This window comes from Numida meleagris, chromosome 19, assembly GCF_002078875.1.
Source record: "Numida meleagris isolate 19003 breed g44 Domestic line chromosome 19, NumMel1.0, whole genome shotgun sequence".
In the NCBI taxonomy this organism is placed as follows: Eukaryota; Metazoa; Chordata; class Aves; order Galliformes; family Numididae; genus Numida; species Numida meleagris.
This window is the reverse complement of record NC_034427.1, coordinates 8911470-8929110: the sequence shown is the minus strand read 5'-3', so window position 1 is coordinate 8929110 and position 17641 is coordinate 8911470. Positions and strand designations below refer to the sequence as shown.

The following is a 17641-nucleotide window of genomic DNA, read 5'->3' as shown; positions in this document are numbered from 1 at the left end:
CATGAGCTTTTGTGCGGGGCTGTGTGATCACAGAAGCATTCTTCCAGGCTTGACCTTCATTCACATTGCCGAGCACTGGAAGCTTACCTCCAAACCCATGATTGTGGATGCAATAGGAAGGGGTGGGAAGGGACCTGAGGTCCCCTTCAGAGCCCCTGTCCCTTACCCACAGTGTCACGGTGAGGTTAATGTCACCTTTTTCTTCTTTTTCCTTTGTTGCTTTCCAGCATTGCTGAGTTTGGGGCTCTGAGGACCCTCCTGGGGTGCCCCCAGTGAGCTTTGCTTCCCCACATCACCCAGACCCAAAGTGACCCAGGAGGAGAAACCTCTGTGCCCAGGCTATCCATGGTTGTAGAGTATTTTGGGGATATTTTGCCTATGCTCATATCCAGCCCAATGGCACACAATGGTATTGGTCGTCTCCTTACGTCTTCCCCTAGAAGACGAGCATTGTCCTGGAGGCCTTTTCTTGCCTCCCTTATTATCATTGCTCCTCAAGGTGGGGACAAGGCCAGGACCCGCGTCCCTCTCCACATCTCCATTCCTCCCCGCTGTTCCCTTCTGATGCCCACACCCAACAGCACGGGGACGGTGGTGCCGTGGCTATGGCAGCCCAGCTCCTGTTCCCATGGAGGGAGAAGGGGCAGGGAGGAGCCCTGCTTTGGTGCAGCCCCGTTCTGTTTGTGCCCCCCGGCTCACTGCAGCCTCCTTTCCTCCGCAGGTGCCCTACTCCTGGCTGTGACGGTTCTGGTCACATAACAGGAAATTATGCATCACACAGAAGGTAAGATCTTCTCTTAAATTATTTTCTCTTTACTTTCTTTCTGTGTGTGTGTGTTTTTTTTTTTTTCCTTTTTCTTTCTTTCTGTCTTTTTTTTTTTCCTCCCCCTGCAGTGGGCAGAGTTGTAAAGTTGTGAATAAAACATTAATGTTACTGACAACTGAAGCCTATTTTCATCTCTTTAATCTGACTTTTTTCCTTTTTTTTTGATGTTTCCAGCCTCTGATTAGAAGCTCCCTTCAATAGAATAAAAGACAAAGGGTCAGATTTTAGCTGATGCAATGTTCCTGTTAATAATGCTACCTATTTATGACTTCTATTATCACTTTAGAGCATTAATAGCGGAGATCTGAGCCTTCTGTTTCAACAATTCCATTAAACATTGCAGGCTGTTAGCAGATATCTTCTTATCTAGACACCGTTAATTACTGTCCATCTCCTCAAATACACATATTTTTTTCTCCTGACTTCTCCTCGTGATGTGAAGCTGCAAAACGAGAGAGATCAAAACCGCGTGTGAAATTCGGGGGAAGCTGATGAGGCGGGGGCCCTGCCAGTCAGACAGCCCTTTCTTCTCTTTTCAAACACAGTCTGTCAGGCTGCCCTCGTGCCAAGAAAAGTGGGATCAAGATAACCCCGACCAAGGATGATAAAGAAGACCCGGAGCTGATGAAGTAAGTGTGGATGAAAGCACCCCACAACCCCAGGGGGCTGGGGTGGGGATGGTGGGGAAAGGGAATGAGCATCATTTTTTCTCATTGGGATTTGCAGAAGTGAAAGGCCACCTGGCCAGGCACCAAGGATTCCTCTCCTCCTTTTGCTCTATCTAATTCCCAAGAAAATCACCGCTGTTGTAAATGAGGGGTAAAAACCCACAGCTGAGTGAAATGCTGGAGGCTTTCAGGGTGGCAATGAGCACACGGGGGGTGCTGGCATGGGAAGGGTTGGGGCTTGGTTGCCCCAAATAAAACATGCTTTGTACAGCCTTGGCCACTGCTGAATATTCCGAGCTGGAGAAAGGAGCTTTGAGAAGCGGATGATATTTGAGCCATCTGCTCTGTTCTCACTCCTCTGTCTCCCGGAAAGAAAGCTTCCGAGCTAAATGAACTGTGTGATAATTAGCAGGAGATAGCGGAGTTTATTAAAAATTAAGCGACCTATATGAGAATCTGAAGGAAAAAAACCTTTTAGTCTCACATAGTCCTAAATTGCTGGTGGTGTTGCAATGCCATTTTGTGACACAGTAAAGGAAAGGAAAAGCAGCGAGTGCAGCTGTGCAGCCGTTGGCTGTTGGGCTTTCACACTGATAGTTGAGGATGCACAAAACAGCTCCTCCTCTTCTGCAAGAGACCACTTCCCAGTGCAAAGGGGCTCTTACAGGGTTTGCTTGTTACAGTGCAGCTGATGCTTGCACAACAATGCTTCCCACAAAACCAGTGCTCCTTCCCAGTGCTTGGGGCTGTCCTTGATGCTTGAAAGCTAATGGGGAGAAGGAAAGTGCTGGAGCATCACTGGGGATGGGATTTTTGGATCCCAGAATGACCTCAATGAATGGCCTTGTTCCTCTGCTTGCAGAGGGATGCACGAGGACTGAAAGCACCCCCTGATGTGCTGCAGAACAAGCAGCAGCCCCTGGTCCTCTGCTAGTCCCAGGATGAGCCGCAGCCCCTCTGAGATGTGCAAAACAACTCAGTGCAATGGTCCCTTTGCTGCCCATCAGTTCATAGCAAGCTGGTGCTTTGTCTCCAGCAGCAAGTTGCGTTCTGTGCACGTCCCTGCAAGGATGCATTGAGGAGCTTCGCCTCCAAATCCATTCCTCTACTCCAAGGTGCATTTGGAACCCATCTGAGTTTTGCACACTGCCACCGAGGAGAATGTCATTTAGTCCCCATTGTTTCGCTGCTCATCCTTCCAGTAATTTGCTATAGATGTGATGGAACAGAGCACCTCAACCTTCAGCCCAGCCCTGGCACCAAGCGGAGGCATCCGCGCTTCCCTAATTGATCAAGTGCTGCTGCTGCTTCTGTTAAATAATAATAATAAAAATAAAAAATTAAAAAATGTCCGAGCCAGCTGTTTTGCGCAATAAGGCTCTGGTTTATTTTTCAACAATGAAAGTGTAATGAAAGTTAAATTAACAGTGTAAAATATGGAACGGTCGGGCCATAACGGCTGCATGCTAAATGCTGGGGTTTTGTTTCTCTCTCTCTCTCTCTCTCTCTCTCTTTCTTTTATTTTTTCCTCTCCTTTTCCTCCTGAGGATTCAGTAATTTGCTCGTGATCATATAAAAGCAATGATGTTATGAATTTACTGAGGATCCTGCTGGCAGGGATATTATAAGTGAATTGTGCTGCATTTGCAGCTGATTAAAATCGAGATCAGCATTTTTCAAATTATCTTGGGAAAATAATGGGTGTGCGGCTCCCCCTTCTGCTGTCAGCTCCTTTTTGCACGAAATATAAACAATGAGGGGAATCGTCGCCGCGGTGAAACAGAGCTTGTGATTTCCACGAGCGGCTCAATGGATATTTTGCTGGGGAAACTGGAAGTTCCTAATTGCTTTCAAGCTGTGGACAAGGGGTTATTTTTGCCATTTCTTACCTTTTTATAGGGTAACCTCCCTCGAGCAATAAACTTTTAACTGTATTTATAATTGACTAGCATCTTTAAACAAGTGCAAGACACAGCAGAAACCTTAATAGACAGTCGAGGCTCTGCTGAATGGCCGAATTTAGTCAGTGTGCTATTAGGTGGGGAGTTATCAAGCGAGGTGAAAGCAGCTCATGCCAATTAACACTGCTCTTGTCAGCGCTGCCCCAACACCTCCAGCACCATTTCCCTGGCCCCAGTTGGCACTGGACGCATGGGATGGGCAGTAATTCCTGCTGCTACCCAACCACGAGCACACAGTTCACTGCCAATGCGTTTGGTGCAAGTGCACCATCCTTGGGGTGCTGCCAGGATCCCCAAGACCACAGTTATTTAGCTTCTGTCTTAAGGTGTGGGGACATCATGGCAGCTGCTTTTTGGATGTTTTGCTGTGCGTGTGGCAGCGGTGTGATGCCCGCTGGTTGTCTTTGGTTCTTTTTTGGGGGATGGCGTAGCTCTTAATTTCCCATCTGCTTCCCATATCCATTGCTGTAAAAACAGCACTTCTATTCCCCGAGGGGCTTTTTCCATTACATATTTGTTAGAAGTAACTAAATGTCTCTATCCCTGCCTACTGGTTTTTGACTTGAAAGTACCTCTCCTTGCGCACCATGCAGCTTCTACCCCACAGCAGCAGTGGGTGTGGGATGGCACTGAGCAGCTCAGCTCCACTCTGCTGCCCTCTGTCCCCCTGCCCAGTGCTGAGCCCAAGCAGTGACAGAACTCATTGCCATTGTTTCATTGCCATTCATAATCTCCAGCCACAAGAATAACACACAGAGACCAATGAGTCCCATGGACTCTTAAAACCAATGGAAGGAGATGTCCCAGCTGATGCAAAGTGGTGTGACCTCCGTCAGTGAGGCATCCACCACACATAGAACCATTAAAGATGGAAGACCACTAAGATCCCCAAGTCCAACCCTAGGCCACCCCACCATGCCCACTGACCATGTCCCCCAGTGCCATACCTCCACAATTCTTGAATACCTCTGGGGACAGTGACCCCACCACCTCACTGGGCAGTTTGTGCCAATGCATCGCCATTCTTTCAGGGAAGAAATGTTTCCTAATGCACAATCTGAACCTCCCCTGGTGCAATATGAGGCCATCACCTCTCATCCTATTGCTGTTACCTGGCTGCCCCCCACTTCACCACAATCTGCTTTCAGGTAGTTGTAGAGAGCAGTAAAGTCTTCCCTGAGCATCCTTTTTTCCAGACTGAAGTCCAGATGACATCCCTAAGTATGAACGCTTGCTTTCCCGCCTTCCTCTTTCCTGCTCATCTCTAATATGCTTCCACCCCTTTTCACTCTTCTATAATTTCTTGTAATTCCTTGTGCCCAGGTGTCCGGTTCCTGGCTGTGTTGGGCTTGGGCACATCAGCGGCAAATATGCCTCCCACCGCAGCGCATCAGGCTGCCCCCTGGCCGCCCGAAGGCAGAAAGAAGGATCCCTCAATGGCTCCTCGTTTTCCTGGAAATCGCTGAAAAACGAAGGTCCAACCTGCCCCACCCCAGGCTGCGATGGCTCCGGCCATGCCAATGGGAGCTTCCTCACTCACAGGAGGTAAATAATCACAGAATCATTAAGGTTGGAAAAGACCTTCAAGATCACCAAGCCCGACCATTGACCCATCACCGACATACCCTCTAACCACATCTCTCAGTGCCACTTCTCCACGGTGCTCGAACACCTCCAGGGATGGTGACCTCACCACCTCCCCAGGCAGCCTGTGCCACTGCATGATCACTCTTTCAGAGAAAGAAATTGTTCCTATTTTTCAACCTTGGGATCACCCTGAGCGTGGCAGTTTTGGGATGAATCTACACTGAGCATCATTCTGCTCTCAATGAAAGCTCGGTAACCACTCCTTTTGATGCTGCCCTCCGTCAGGTTGCTCTAAGAGTTGTATTTTATGCATGGGATAAAAACACTTAGATGTTTTAACTTTGCAGTAGTGAAATGTGAATTGGGCGAAATCATGAAAAGCAATAATGTAGTGTCCTTCCATTAGCACGCCAGAGCAGTTCTTCAGCAGCCAAAATGGGGGTTTGATGCCCAATCCATCCAGACTCATTTCACCTTCCTTGCCTGTCATGCCCTCTCTTTTAGAAAATAACACTTTTTCTTTTTTAATCTTTGCTCAGAGAAAATTGCTCTTGCTTTATAAATGAGGACCTTTGTGGCATTATTCATAAAGCAATTTCCTCTGCACCATAAAAAGCTTTTAGAAGAACTGTCTCACAGCATGAACTCCACCGAATGGTACGCACTCTTGTTGGGAACATAAGCACCTATAAATACAGAGAGTTTATGAAACCCATTTTTACTTGTTTTTCAGTTTGTCAGGGTGCCCAAGAGCTACTTTTGCTGGGAAGAAAGGAAAACTCTCAGGGGATGAAATTCTCAACACAAAGTTCAAGACCAGTGATGGTAAGGATTTTCGCTCATTTTATCTGGCAGGTGTGTTGGGGCATTGAGCCCACTGGTGTCTCTTCACAGACCGAAATCCTCGGATCTACTAGCACATCCTGTGCTACAAACATCCATTTTTTGGATTGCCTGACTATTGAAATAGTGAAATAGTGCTGAAATTGAATGGTTTGGGTTTTTTTCTTTGTTTGTTTGTCTTTTTGTTTTTTCCCTCAAATATTCTCTGGCATTTTCACAAACCCCTTTCAGTCATTAAGCTATTTTCATCTATTCAAGACTTAATCCCAAAGATATTTCTAGATCTGGAGATGTGTTAGTGATGGCACTTTGCATTTCTGGTGCTATCACTGGGAGATTTTGGTGTTTGACAAGGTTCACACGTTTTAACTGAATACTTACACTGTTTGGAAGATATAAATGCCTGCACTCTTCTAGAAATTTCCCCTTATTTTATTAGCACTCTAACTTCTAATCAAGACATGCTTTTATTTTTTAAATGACGTCTTCCCAACTTGGGACCAAACAGAGCAAACTCGAGTTATCAGGGTGGTCAACCCTGCAGGGTGCACAAATGCTCTGAGCTCCAACTGCCGGGCTCTCATTCACTTTTGCGTTTACACATTGATTTATAAAGTATCGTTACAGTTAAAATTTAAATTTAAAAAAAAAAAAAGCATTAAAAAGAGAGTAAGATGTGCATCCTGTGTTGAGGATGTGAAATCAAAGGCAAGGAGTCAGTGAGTTGTGATGCCTACCCAAAAGCAGGGGCTGACCTCCTGCCACTTCCCCTCCCACAGTTCTAGAGAATGACGAGGAGATCAAGCAGCTGAACAAGGAGATCAGCGAGCTGAACGAGTCCAACTCGGAGATGGAGGCGGCCATGGTGAAGCTGCAGTCGCAGGTTTGTGCCCTTGGACACGTGCTCCCAGCAGAGTGGTGATGGGTTGTAACCCCACGTGCTCTTTGCTCTGCAGATCTCCAGCATGGAGAAGAACCTGAAGAACATTGAGGAGGAAAACAAGATCATAGAGGAGCAAAACGAAGCCCTGTTCCTGGAGCTCTCAGGGTTGAGCCAGGCTCTAATCCAAAGTCTTGCCAATATCCGCCTTCCGCACATGGTAAGAAACTTGGGCAGCGCTCAGCCCCAGCTGGTGCGATCGGGGGAGGTGTGCAAGAGCTGGCTCGTGATAAGGCTCATGTACAATTAAAGAGCAGGAGAATTTCTCTATACACACCTACCTGTCCTTTATAAGATCAGTGCTTTTGCCTTATCTCGAAGCTTGCATTGTATCTCCCTTTTGTTGTCGTTTTCTGCTGATCTCCCTTTGTATCTATTATTCTGTCTCATTACATCTGGGAGCATTATCACAAAATAGGAAACTTTATCAAGGGCACCCAGTGCCTTTTAGGCTAAGACAGCACAAGCGGAGATCAGGAGGGATTGGATTTCAACGTCAGAAAGATCTTACAGCTCCCATTATTATGCAGGTAGTTTCAATTCAGTTTTGAATAGCTGGCAGCCAAAGAATAGCATTCTTAAAGAGAGTGTATTTTGTTTAATTTAACAAGGTCTAACAGCCCACAGCATGTTACCATAGAGTTACTGCAAAATGAAAAGACTGCATTAAAATAGTAAAACCACAAAAGGCTATTAATTACGTTCTCTCCATTCCCAGGAATGTAATTACTGTTGTCAAAAACAGGTGTGTGCAGGGGGGCTGCGTGCTGGTTGGGAAGCTGTCCTCTTACAAGTAATGGCGACCATCACCATGATCAAGAGGAACGAGCTTTTGATTTCTTTTTTTCTGCCATCATCTTTTTTTTTGGGAATCCTTTTCATCGGGGTTGGTATTTAAATTCAGGCTGGTTGGAGATGCGCCATGCTCCAGCAGAGCAGTTTTGGACACTATTCACCCAGCTGCTTGACTGGCAGAAAACAGCTCACTGAGTGCTTTTTTTTTGCAAAGTATTTGACGCATAAAGGTCAAATAAACTGTTCAGCAAATATTTTTTCAAGGTTTCAGGCAGCTCCGATTAAATAAGGCCCATGAGACTTGTACGCTCAATTTATCCTGTTCTTTTTCTTCTTCCTCCTTGTTTTCTCTTTCCATGCTAACTCCGAGATAAGTGTTTGCAAGGTTTCAATGATGCCCCTCCAAAGCAGAGTGCAGACCTGAGCCCGAGGTGCTGACTCCTGCCCTAACCTCACCTTTCATTTCCCCCACGATGTTCCAGCACTCCCTGCCTCCTGTTGTCCTCCAGCCTTTCATTTCCACACCTCAATCCACCCTCCAGTCAAACTGCCTGCACATGCTTAACCTGGTGTTGTTGATAGTTTCACGTGGCCATTGCATAAAATCAGGGAACCAGTGAAGATTTTGCAGGATCAGGGTTGCACAATGAAATTCTGTATGTACAGCACCATGCACAAAGAATCTCCGATGGTGAGACCTTTGTTTGTTGGTACATTTAGTTGCAAAGAAACATCTCAGAGAGTGGTGAGGCACTGGAACTGGCTGCCCAGAGGAGCTGTGGGTGCCCCATCCCTGGTGATGTTCAAGGCCACACTGGATGGGGCCCTGGGCAGCCTGATCTAGTGGGAGGCAACCTACCCATGGCAGGGGGTTGGAACCAGGTGATCTTTAAGGTCCCTTCCAACCAAAGCCATTCTATGATTCTCTCCCTGCTCTACTACTAACACTTCTGTTTGGCTTTTCTGACTGCAGGAGCCCATTAGTGAGCAGAACTTCGATGCATACGTGAACACACTGACCGACATGTACACCAACCAGGAGTGCTACCAGAACCCGGAGAACAAGGACCTGCTGGAGAGCATCAAGCAAGCTGTCAAGGGCATCCAAGTTTAGTGCCCTGCGATGGGGACGGGTGGGTGAGCGGACTGTAAGATGGAACTTTCCCTCCAACTATTCAGGTTTACAAGTTATAAAACTTGTTTAATGAATGAAAAACAAAAAGCAAAGCAAATCAAAAAACACACAAGGACCAAAACGTAACCAAGAGGCCATTTCTGAGACATGGAAATGATCGAACTCAGTGTTCTCGTTTACTTAACTTTGGACCTTCTTGAGAAAAGTGGGATTTTTCTACCTGGACCATGAGGTAGACCAGGATGGAAGGTCAAATTCTCCATGGGCTGTGGGGCTTGGCAGCTGGTGAAGAGCAGGCATCTCTCATGAGTTGCCGTGCTTTTGCAGAGTTGATCCAAGGGTTAAAACATTACAAGAACAGGGTTTTGTCTGATCCGAGACTAGTGTACGACTGGCTTAAACCCTCATGTTGTCTATGGTCGTATGTCCAGATTACCTACTCACCCATGAATTATGTTATATGTTGCTATAAGTGCTGGAGCTGCAAGCTACCTGTAAATCTGAACCTGTGCTGGGCCTCCCAACCCCAGGTTTTCAGATATCCACTGGGCATGGGAACTCTTAAGTATTATAAAGTAGCTTATTTTTATTTTCTGAAAGAAATCCGAAGAGCAGTTCTGGATCTCCAGTGGAAAGCGCAATGGAAAAAAGGTTCTCAGGGAAGCTTTTGGAGTTTGCAACTACAGTATTCCTTTGTCTGTCTTAAATATGAGAATAGCTATTATGAATAGGCCAATACCAGATATTTCATACAGAAGAATTCTTAATGTGTCATGGTCCGGTGTTTATGATTTTTTGGAAGTCTGTTCGATGACAGTTCTGGTTCTTTTCATTATTGTGATCATCCTTACAGCGGCGCAGTACTGCCAGTCCAGAGATCATACATCAATGCCAGAGAACGTTTGAGATTGTGATGAACTAAAAAAGAAACAAACAAACAAAAAAAAGCCAACAAAAAGAGATGTTAATTGATGGCCAGCAAAGTGCTTACCTAATGTAAATCAGTGGTTGATTTCTTGCAGATATCCACAGGGTGATGGGTTTTTCTTGGTTTGGTGTTCTACGTTTTGTGCAAAATCGCAGCACAAGCACCATTCTGGAGGCAAAAAAAAAAAAAGCATTCAGGTATTGGATATTCTTCCAAAGAAGCTCGGTACATGCAGCCAGTGAAGGGGGTGACCCAAGGAAATATAGGGGAGAAACCCCTTTGGGATCCCAGCATGGGTGCATTTGCTCCCTGCATGGTTCCTGGCAGCAGTGGGGAGGATTTGGGTGGCCAATGCAAAAGGCAAAGCTGTGGTGTCATTTTGAGCCCAATTCTGCAGATATTTAGGGCGTAATCTGTGGTTTGGAGAGGTCAGTGGGGAGCTTCCCATTGACTACAGCAGGCACTGGACTGGGAGCAGCATGGCGTGGGTTGGTTCCTGTTGGGGAGTGCCATGCTGAGCCATTTGCAGGATCAGGCTCCATGAGTTCACTCATTTTAGAACCCATTCCAAGTGCAAAAATACAAAAGAAAGGGGAAAAAAAAATAATGATAATTTGAGGTGTTAAAAACACAATGTTCTTAACATGTAAATAGAGTCCAAATTGATTGTGACTGCAATTCACTTAGTATTTAAAAGTAGAGAAATTGCACTTCCTGGAAGAAAGAGAGGAAAAAAAAAAAGTAGTTAGTTTAATTATCCTGTAAATTATTTAATTTCGGCAAGATGTATGTAATTTATATTTACAACACCTTATGTTAACTTTTTCTATTTATTTAACTTTTTTATTTATTAATTTTATACTTACTTTAAACTGGACACCGCACCATAAGAAAAAACAAAGATAAAAGAAGCAAAAAAAAAAAAAAAGCTAAAAATTAAAACTTTTGACCGCAAAAAAGGATATTCCCAAGGAAAAAAAAAAAAAAAAGAAGAAAAAAAAAGAGAGAAACCACTATCTACAACTCCTACTTGTAATTTTGATGCAACCAAGTTATTTTTTATATATTTTGTTATTTATTCTTTTAACGATGGGAATTTTTTTAAAGATATTTTATAACTGAGACATTTTGATAATTTTTTGGTTTGGTTTTTTTGCGGGGTCAGGGGCACCAGGGGAAGAGAGAATTTTTCAGTTTTTCTTTTCTTTTTCATTCGTATTGTTTCAGGCACTGATAACAGGAAATGAAAATGCTGTATTTATTATTTATTTAATATTTAAGTCGGGGGGAAAAAAATGAACTGTGCTCTTGTTGTATATTTATTTTGTTGTTTGTGTGTCGGTTACGTGATGACTGAGTACTTGTTTATGTGAAGGAATACTGTTAATATTTAAATAATAAAGAGTCAATTGAAAGTTATAGCAGGCTACATGTTATTCTGTGAAAACGAATACTGTGATCTACTTTCCTCAGGAAATGTATTTTGCAGACAGAACTTCCTTATGTACTGGCAGGGTTATTTCATAATAAAACCCAGTTCTGTTTGTGACTTTAGTTCCTATGGTCTTTCTTCGAGCTGCTGCCATTGTCCCCATTGTGTCCCCCGCAGAGCTATGGTGCTAAACAAGGAGCTGCCATTAGCAGGGCAGCATGCAGGCCTTCACTTTCTGGGTTTACTAAAAAAATTACAAATGTTGATCTTGGAGATGTGGCTGAAGATGCTGGGAAGTGGTTTTTTTTCTGACATGGATTAGCAGGCACAGTGGGGATGGTTTTAGTGGGCACGGTGGGGATGGGTTGGCGGTTGGACTTGGTGATCTTAAAGGTCTTTTCCAACCTTAATGATTCTACGATCCCCTCCCATCTGTTTTCCCGGCTGCAGTGTTCCCAGGTCATCCTGCTCAAATTGCAGAGCTTCTTCACTGCAGGAAGAGTTTTGTTCTGAAGCTGTAGCAATGGACAGAATTCATCACCACTCACTTTGCTGGAGATGGCATTCTGAAGCCACCACATTTTCGGTTTAGCTTTGCTAGAACTGGAGCTTCCAAGGTGAAATAAGGTAACTCACATGAAGGCCATTTGGAGCTGAGGGAGTTGGGTTAAATGGGAATTTTAGGTAGGTCTGTCTCTGAGAAATTCTTTTCTCTTATTAACAGGGCTGAAACTTCGTGGTGTCCCTGGGGGAGGCACAAGCGCTGCAGATCATGGAGGCAGAGGTGGCCTTGTTGCTGTGGCACAGACATGAAGGGCAGAGTAAAGTGGGGGCAGAAGGGTGAGAACTGCAGCCAGAAACCCTCGGAGCAAACTTCTGGGATCAAAGGGGATTCCTGAAAGCTTTTCCTTCAACACATACACAGCCACATGTGTTCACTGGGAGTTTTTCTCTCTGTTGGGTGTCTGTAAGGTGCGGGCTCTGGAGGGCCCTAAGGCAGAATGACTGGCAGAGCTCAGGACAGGCTCATGGGGATGGTGGAGGAGAGGACATGCCCCCTGGAGCTGCAGGGATGCTTCTGCTGTATTTATAGGGTGGTGGAGGAGAGGATGTCCTTCCCAGAGCTTTGCAGGGCATAGGACAGAGATCCTGGCTTAATAGCAGTTAACTTTGCAAGGGGCAGTAGAGCACGATTCCCAAGGGCAAGATCTCTTTGAGGCTTTGCTGGACACCTCATAGAGCTCACGAGGTCCTAACCCCTTCACCAAGGGCTGCATACCTTAAATGGGGGAAGCACACAGACTCGTGCAATGGTTCATCCAAACTGTCTGGCATGGTTTATTTCTGAAGGGCGCATCTTTGTTGGGGGGGTTGATAGATTTTGCACCACCGAACAGTTCATTGTGCCAATATTTGATTATGATGATAGAGCTAATAGGCATGCTCGCTTGTCCTTTCCTAACGAATTGGCTGTGCTGCATAATAGAGCGGTTAGATTCATGTTAAATTGCAGCTTTGGGAGCCATCACTGTGAGATGTTATCTTCTCTGAACTGGCGTCCTTTATTGCAGGGAAGGGAATTGAATGGGTTTAAGATGGTACACTGTAAGTTTATAGGTGTGCTTAGGAGAGCTCTTCAGCCTCCTCCAGCAAGTGGAGAGTGAGAGCTTGGCGGCAGAGGAGAGCAGGACTTTCACTTCAAGGATGCAAGAGGAAAGATACTTGTGTTTGGTTATTTCTATAAATCATTGGTTGTTGTATAAATCATTGACCAATGTGAGTGTCATTTGGCCTTGCGGATACCACTGTTAATTGTTAGAAGCTGCTAATGACCCATCCCTCTATTCTTCTGCTCAAGTGGTGCCTTCCACTTGCCAGCATTCACTCATTTGCTCCTGGAGAGCTACGGGCTGCAGTGAGGGTTTGCAGGTGGGAGCAGAGAGGGGTTTCTTTGCCAGCCTCATTCTTTCTTCCTGATTGTCTTCCCCCTTCTCATAGAGCTCCTCTGGGTGATGTCTCAGGGTTGGGTCACTCTCGCTGTGGGGACACCTCCTTCTCCATTTAGTTCTCTACTGGGGGCAGAAGGCAACCATGCTCTACAGAGCTGCCATTTGGCATTGAATTCACTCCTCAGGCCCTAGAAGATGGAGACGAGACCAGGGAGCAACCCAGTGTGCTGGGGAGGCAGTATGAAGGGCTTTGCCCTGTACTTGTTAATACACTTGCTTCTCCTACACTTTTATGAGAAGATATATTCTGAAACGACCTCCTGCTTTGTGCAGAAGGGCTCGTGGGACCAGGGCTGCATTCTTCAGACAAATAGCTCTCGTTACTCCAGATGTCTTCATCCCCTTCCTTCAATGGGATGCATAAATCACCAATTGTTGTAAAAATGGTAGTATCAGATTTAAAGACATATTCATTCCTGTCAACAAGGAAGTATAACAACCATTAAAGTCTGCATTCATTTATATAACTGCAACAGTCTTTTGTTTGAATGTCAGTGGTTATCTGGGATGCTCTGCAGAACTGTGAGCCATGAAGGGACAGAGGAAGGACATGCGATCTGCTCAAGCTCCAGGGCCAGCACCAAGGCTCAGAGCACACCAGGAGGAGCCTGGCCACACTGACACTTGATGTCTGACCCCACAGCCCATATTGAAGCCAGGATGTGCCAAAGCTTTTCTCTTCCTACTCACAGTGAGTCCTGGGGTCCACCCCAACTAACATAAGCAACGATTGACCATAGACTCAAACACGGACTAACCTGGACTTTGCTCCAGTTCAATGGCACTGGCCTCAGGGGACCACATTTTGGCCTGAGGCTCATCCAGCACAATCTCAAGGATCAGCTCCTTAGATTTTGCCATTTGCCAGAGGACTCCTTCTTGGGCTTCAGCATTGAATAATCCAGCCCAACCATGCTGAGAGTGTTTAGCAATTAAATAGCATAAATCCAGAAGCTAGATTAATAAACAGTCTAGTCTGTCTAGAGCAGTCTACAGTGTGGAGAGAGAAAACTGTGAAATATTTATTACTGGCTTGGGGACGAAGTCATTAATTTAATAACTACACGTTGCTTTCTTCTTACAGTTGTTAGCAGTCTGGAGGTTACAGAAGATTAGGTGAGAAACTCACTGCCCCCCGCTGAGAGGAGCCTTTCCCATGAAAGCCAGAGCCCAGCTCCCATCTGTCACCCCATTACGTTTGGAGGTGGTGAATATATTACCGTGCCGCTCAGAGAACTAAAACAAAACCAAATTTCTGCTGGCCACATGGCAACCCTCCACAAAATTTAATGAGGACGCTGCCCTTTGTGTGCTGGGCCACTTCCAACAGCTGTAGAGATGAAGGCAGGAAGATCTTGGCTGTCGCTCACAGTGGTGATGCCTTCGAGCACCAAGGCTTTGCTGCCTGAGATCCTGTGACACTGAGAGCAATGTCAGAGCCTCCCTTCTCTCTGATTTCTCAGTGGGTCTTTGCATTTTCAGGAGAGGGAACATGAGCATTATTTTGGTCCCTGCTGTGATCTGATATTGGGGAGCTTCCAGGACTTGAACATCAGCATCCTCTTTAGAGTGATTATGGATGGAGCCCTCTGATGAGATTGCTCCCCCACTGACAACTGCAGTTCACAGTGATGCTGCAGCGAAAGTGGGGCGAGGGGTGAGGGAGGGCACCTCTTGGTACATTCCTGGCAGAATTTGTCATCATTTCACTGGGGGAAAAGCAAAGAGCTTTCATCTCCATGCAGTGCCTGGGGGGATGCAGGGTGCCACGCTGCTGCCAGCTGCTAATGCTCCTGTGCTGGCTGTGGAGGTAACCGAATCGCCTACACAACTTAATTGAATCATTAGCCTGCTTTGGAAAACAAATGAAATACAAACAGGCATGTTCCATGAGCATGGGATGCAGAACCGAGGCTGTGCACACACGGAGACATAAGGGCAGGCACCCAGTCCAGCTGCAGCCTCCTTGGGAGGACCGGCTCCAGCAGGACTGGGTACCACCCATCCCTGTCATTGTCCTTGTTATTGCGGGAGGCAGAAGCCACAGGGCACAACAGAGTGCTGCAGGGCTCCTGGCCAGCTCTGACCTGGGCACAGCAGAAACCAGTGGGAGCCCTGAGTGAGCATCTCAAAGAAGAATCAGAGGTCAGCAAGAAGAGATGGGAGCCTCTGAAGGGTAATGATGGTGAAAAGCATCCACATGCTCCAGCGCAATGACAAGCATCTGCAGACCAGCAGTAATGGACGCTGACTTTCAGCTTGCACCATTTGGTGTGACAGTCTTTTTGGTAGTAATGCAGTGAGGACCAAGTTGCCTTGTTTTCACATCATTTGCAGGTAATCTGGTTGACTCAAATTATCCTTGATAACCACCCAGGGGAGAAAGAAAAGTAACATCCCTGAAATAAATGTTTTGGCTTCTCCATAGAGGAGATGCTCACTTGAGGTTTGTGGGCATCTCGGGTCCAAAACTGAGTCTCAAGGCACTGCAGATGGGAAGCTCTGGACAGATGAACCAATTGCAGCATCTTGGCCAAGACATTATATTATGGCTTAGTGACATCAGGCTGTGCTTTAGCACAGAGTGTGATTTTAGTGGTACCTGAAGCAGGAGGGGGCAGAGACAGAGAGAAGGAAAAGGCTTGTGCATCAGACAGGCTGCTGCAGTTGTGAACAGCAGGACAGACCTGCAAGATATTCCCACTGTCACCAAAAAAAGTAACAGGAACACTTCAGCAGAGTGCTAATTTCAATTTCCCCCCCACAGCAGACTAATTTGCAACTGTCAGCACAAGCATCTTTGTCCTGACCATCCTGTACTCCGGTCCACATCCAACACGGGCTGGGCAACTGCAGACACCCTACCCCAGGATCACGTCGTTGCATTTGCCTTTCATTTCTCTTATCAGTGCCACCATTCACTTCCGCTCCTTATTGCCAGCTGTTATCACAATGAGCCAAGAAAGTGCACAGCTTCAGCCAGGAGGAAAAAAGAACAGGTGAAATTCTGATGTTGTCAGCTAAAACAGTTTCCAGATGAGCTCTGCCCACAAAGAAGCTGCATCGGCGTGAGTTAGATGCTAAATTTTGCATTTGCTCCTCATCCTTCCTCTCAGCTTCTAGCTCAAAGTGGAGTCCTGACATTGCAAAGTGCTGATAGAATTAGTCCCCTACAAACTGCTCACTGGGGCTTGTTAGCTCAATTGTTAATGCTAAATTCTTATCAGAGCCACCTAAAAGAACATTAATCAAAAAAAGCTGAACTCCCTGCCTGGGTCACAGAAATTTAATTAAACCCCAAATAAAAATGGAAAATCATTTTGAAAAGAGACGAACGCAAAACGGTTTTCATCATTTAACTCTGCATCTTTGTAGTTCAAACTCTCACCCATGATTTCAAAGAGAGTTTTGCTGGTCCAAAGGCTGGGGGAAAAGCAGCCGAGACTGATGCTCATCCTGTGGGAATGGAAAACAGAAAACCACTGATTACGGCCTGCTAAGCACCAGGACCCACAAATGCAAAGGAGCACAATGCCCTTCCAAGTTAAACACTAATCTTCTAGAGTGAGACTGTGTTACGGTTATGGGTTCATGGGTTTGCATCTATTTTCCACTTACTGTGAAGGACTCACGTGACTTTCAAGCCATTTGTTCTGAAGGTACAGGAATTGGTGTCATCATATGTGCCATAGGAATTTCGTGTGGGATATTGTGGGCAGTTCTGGGACCTGTCTTTGGGAAAACAATGTATTTATCCTTGAACAGGTGCAGGGAAGGACTGGCGGGGCGATTAGTAGAACAGAGAACCTGTCTTAGGAGAGGAGATTAAAAGAGCTTGGCTTGTTTAGCCTAGAAAAACAAAGGTTAAGAGGGGATATGATTACTCTTCATAAATACATTCAGGGTGGGAGGAAGGGGAACGATTTAAGTTAGAGGATAGTGCTAGCGGGAGATCAAATAAGGTGCACCTTGGCCAGGAATAAATTCCCATCAGAAACGAGAAGATGTTTTCCTGTTGCTGGAGGAGGGAGGAAGGTCTGGGGAAGGCCTGGGAGCTGGGCACCCCTCGAGGTTTGCAAGGGATCAAGCGCTTTGTTGCTCTGTGTCCCCAGCTGCAGGGAATTTAGCGATGTATTTTCACCACCAAAGATGGTGCAGCCAGGAGGCTGCTGGCTGCTCTCTTTCCTTCAACCCTGCAGAACTACATAGCAGCCCTCCTCCTTTCAGTTCCGACATCTCAGCTAAGTGAGATGAATCCAGGTCTTTATGGGTCCTTTTTCCAAGAGGCAGTGGTTATGCATAGGGCAATACAGTGGAAATCAAGACATATGTTCTTCCTCTTGGTTCAGCAATTACTCACAGAGCCCTTTGATGAAGTGAGGCTAGAGGGAAGCTTTAGGACGCACACACACATATATACCTCCTGCATAGGCAGGAGGATCCAGGGTGATCTGGTGCCACTGTGCTCATAGTAATAGTGGTGTAAATTCATATGTCTGCATGTATTTACATGAATG

The 17641-nt window shown here is 45.8% G+C and overlaps 1 protein-coding gene across 4 annotated transcripts in view; it reads left to right on the top strand.

Annotated features, from left to right (window-relative positions):
* MYT1 (myelin transcription factor 1) overlaps window positions 1-10403 on the top strand; it is a 56488-nt gene extending 46085 nt beyond the window's left edge. For 3 of the 4 annotated variants that reach the window (XM_021416923.1, XM_021416924.1, XM_021416922.1), the window contains 7 exons: window positions 722-784; window positions 1372-1455; window positions 4779-5000; window positions 5776-5867; window positions 6665-6768; window positions 6842-6985; window positions 8594-10403. In XM_021416923.1, coding sequence (XP_021272598.1) covers window positions 722-784; window positions 1372-1455; window positions 4779-5000; window positions 5776-5867; window positions 6665-6768; window positions 6842-6985; window positions 8594-8734 — 850 coding nt within the window. In that variant the 3' untranslated portion in view covers window positions 8735-10403. Of the gene's footprint in view, window positions 1-721; window positions 785-1371; window positions 1456-1552; window positions 1765-4778; window positions 5001-5775; window positions 5868-6664; window positions 6769-6841; window positions 6986-8593 lie in introns of those variants that run through there. The other variant, XM_021416925.1, reaches the window with a different exon arrangement.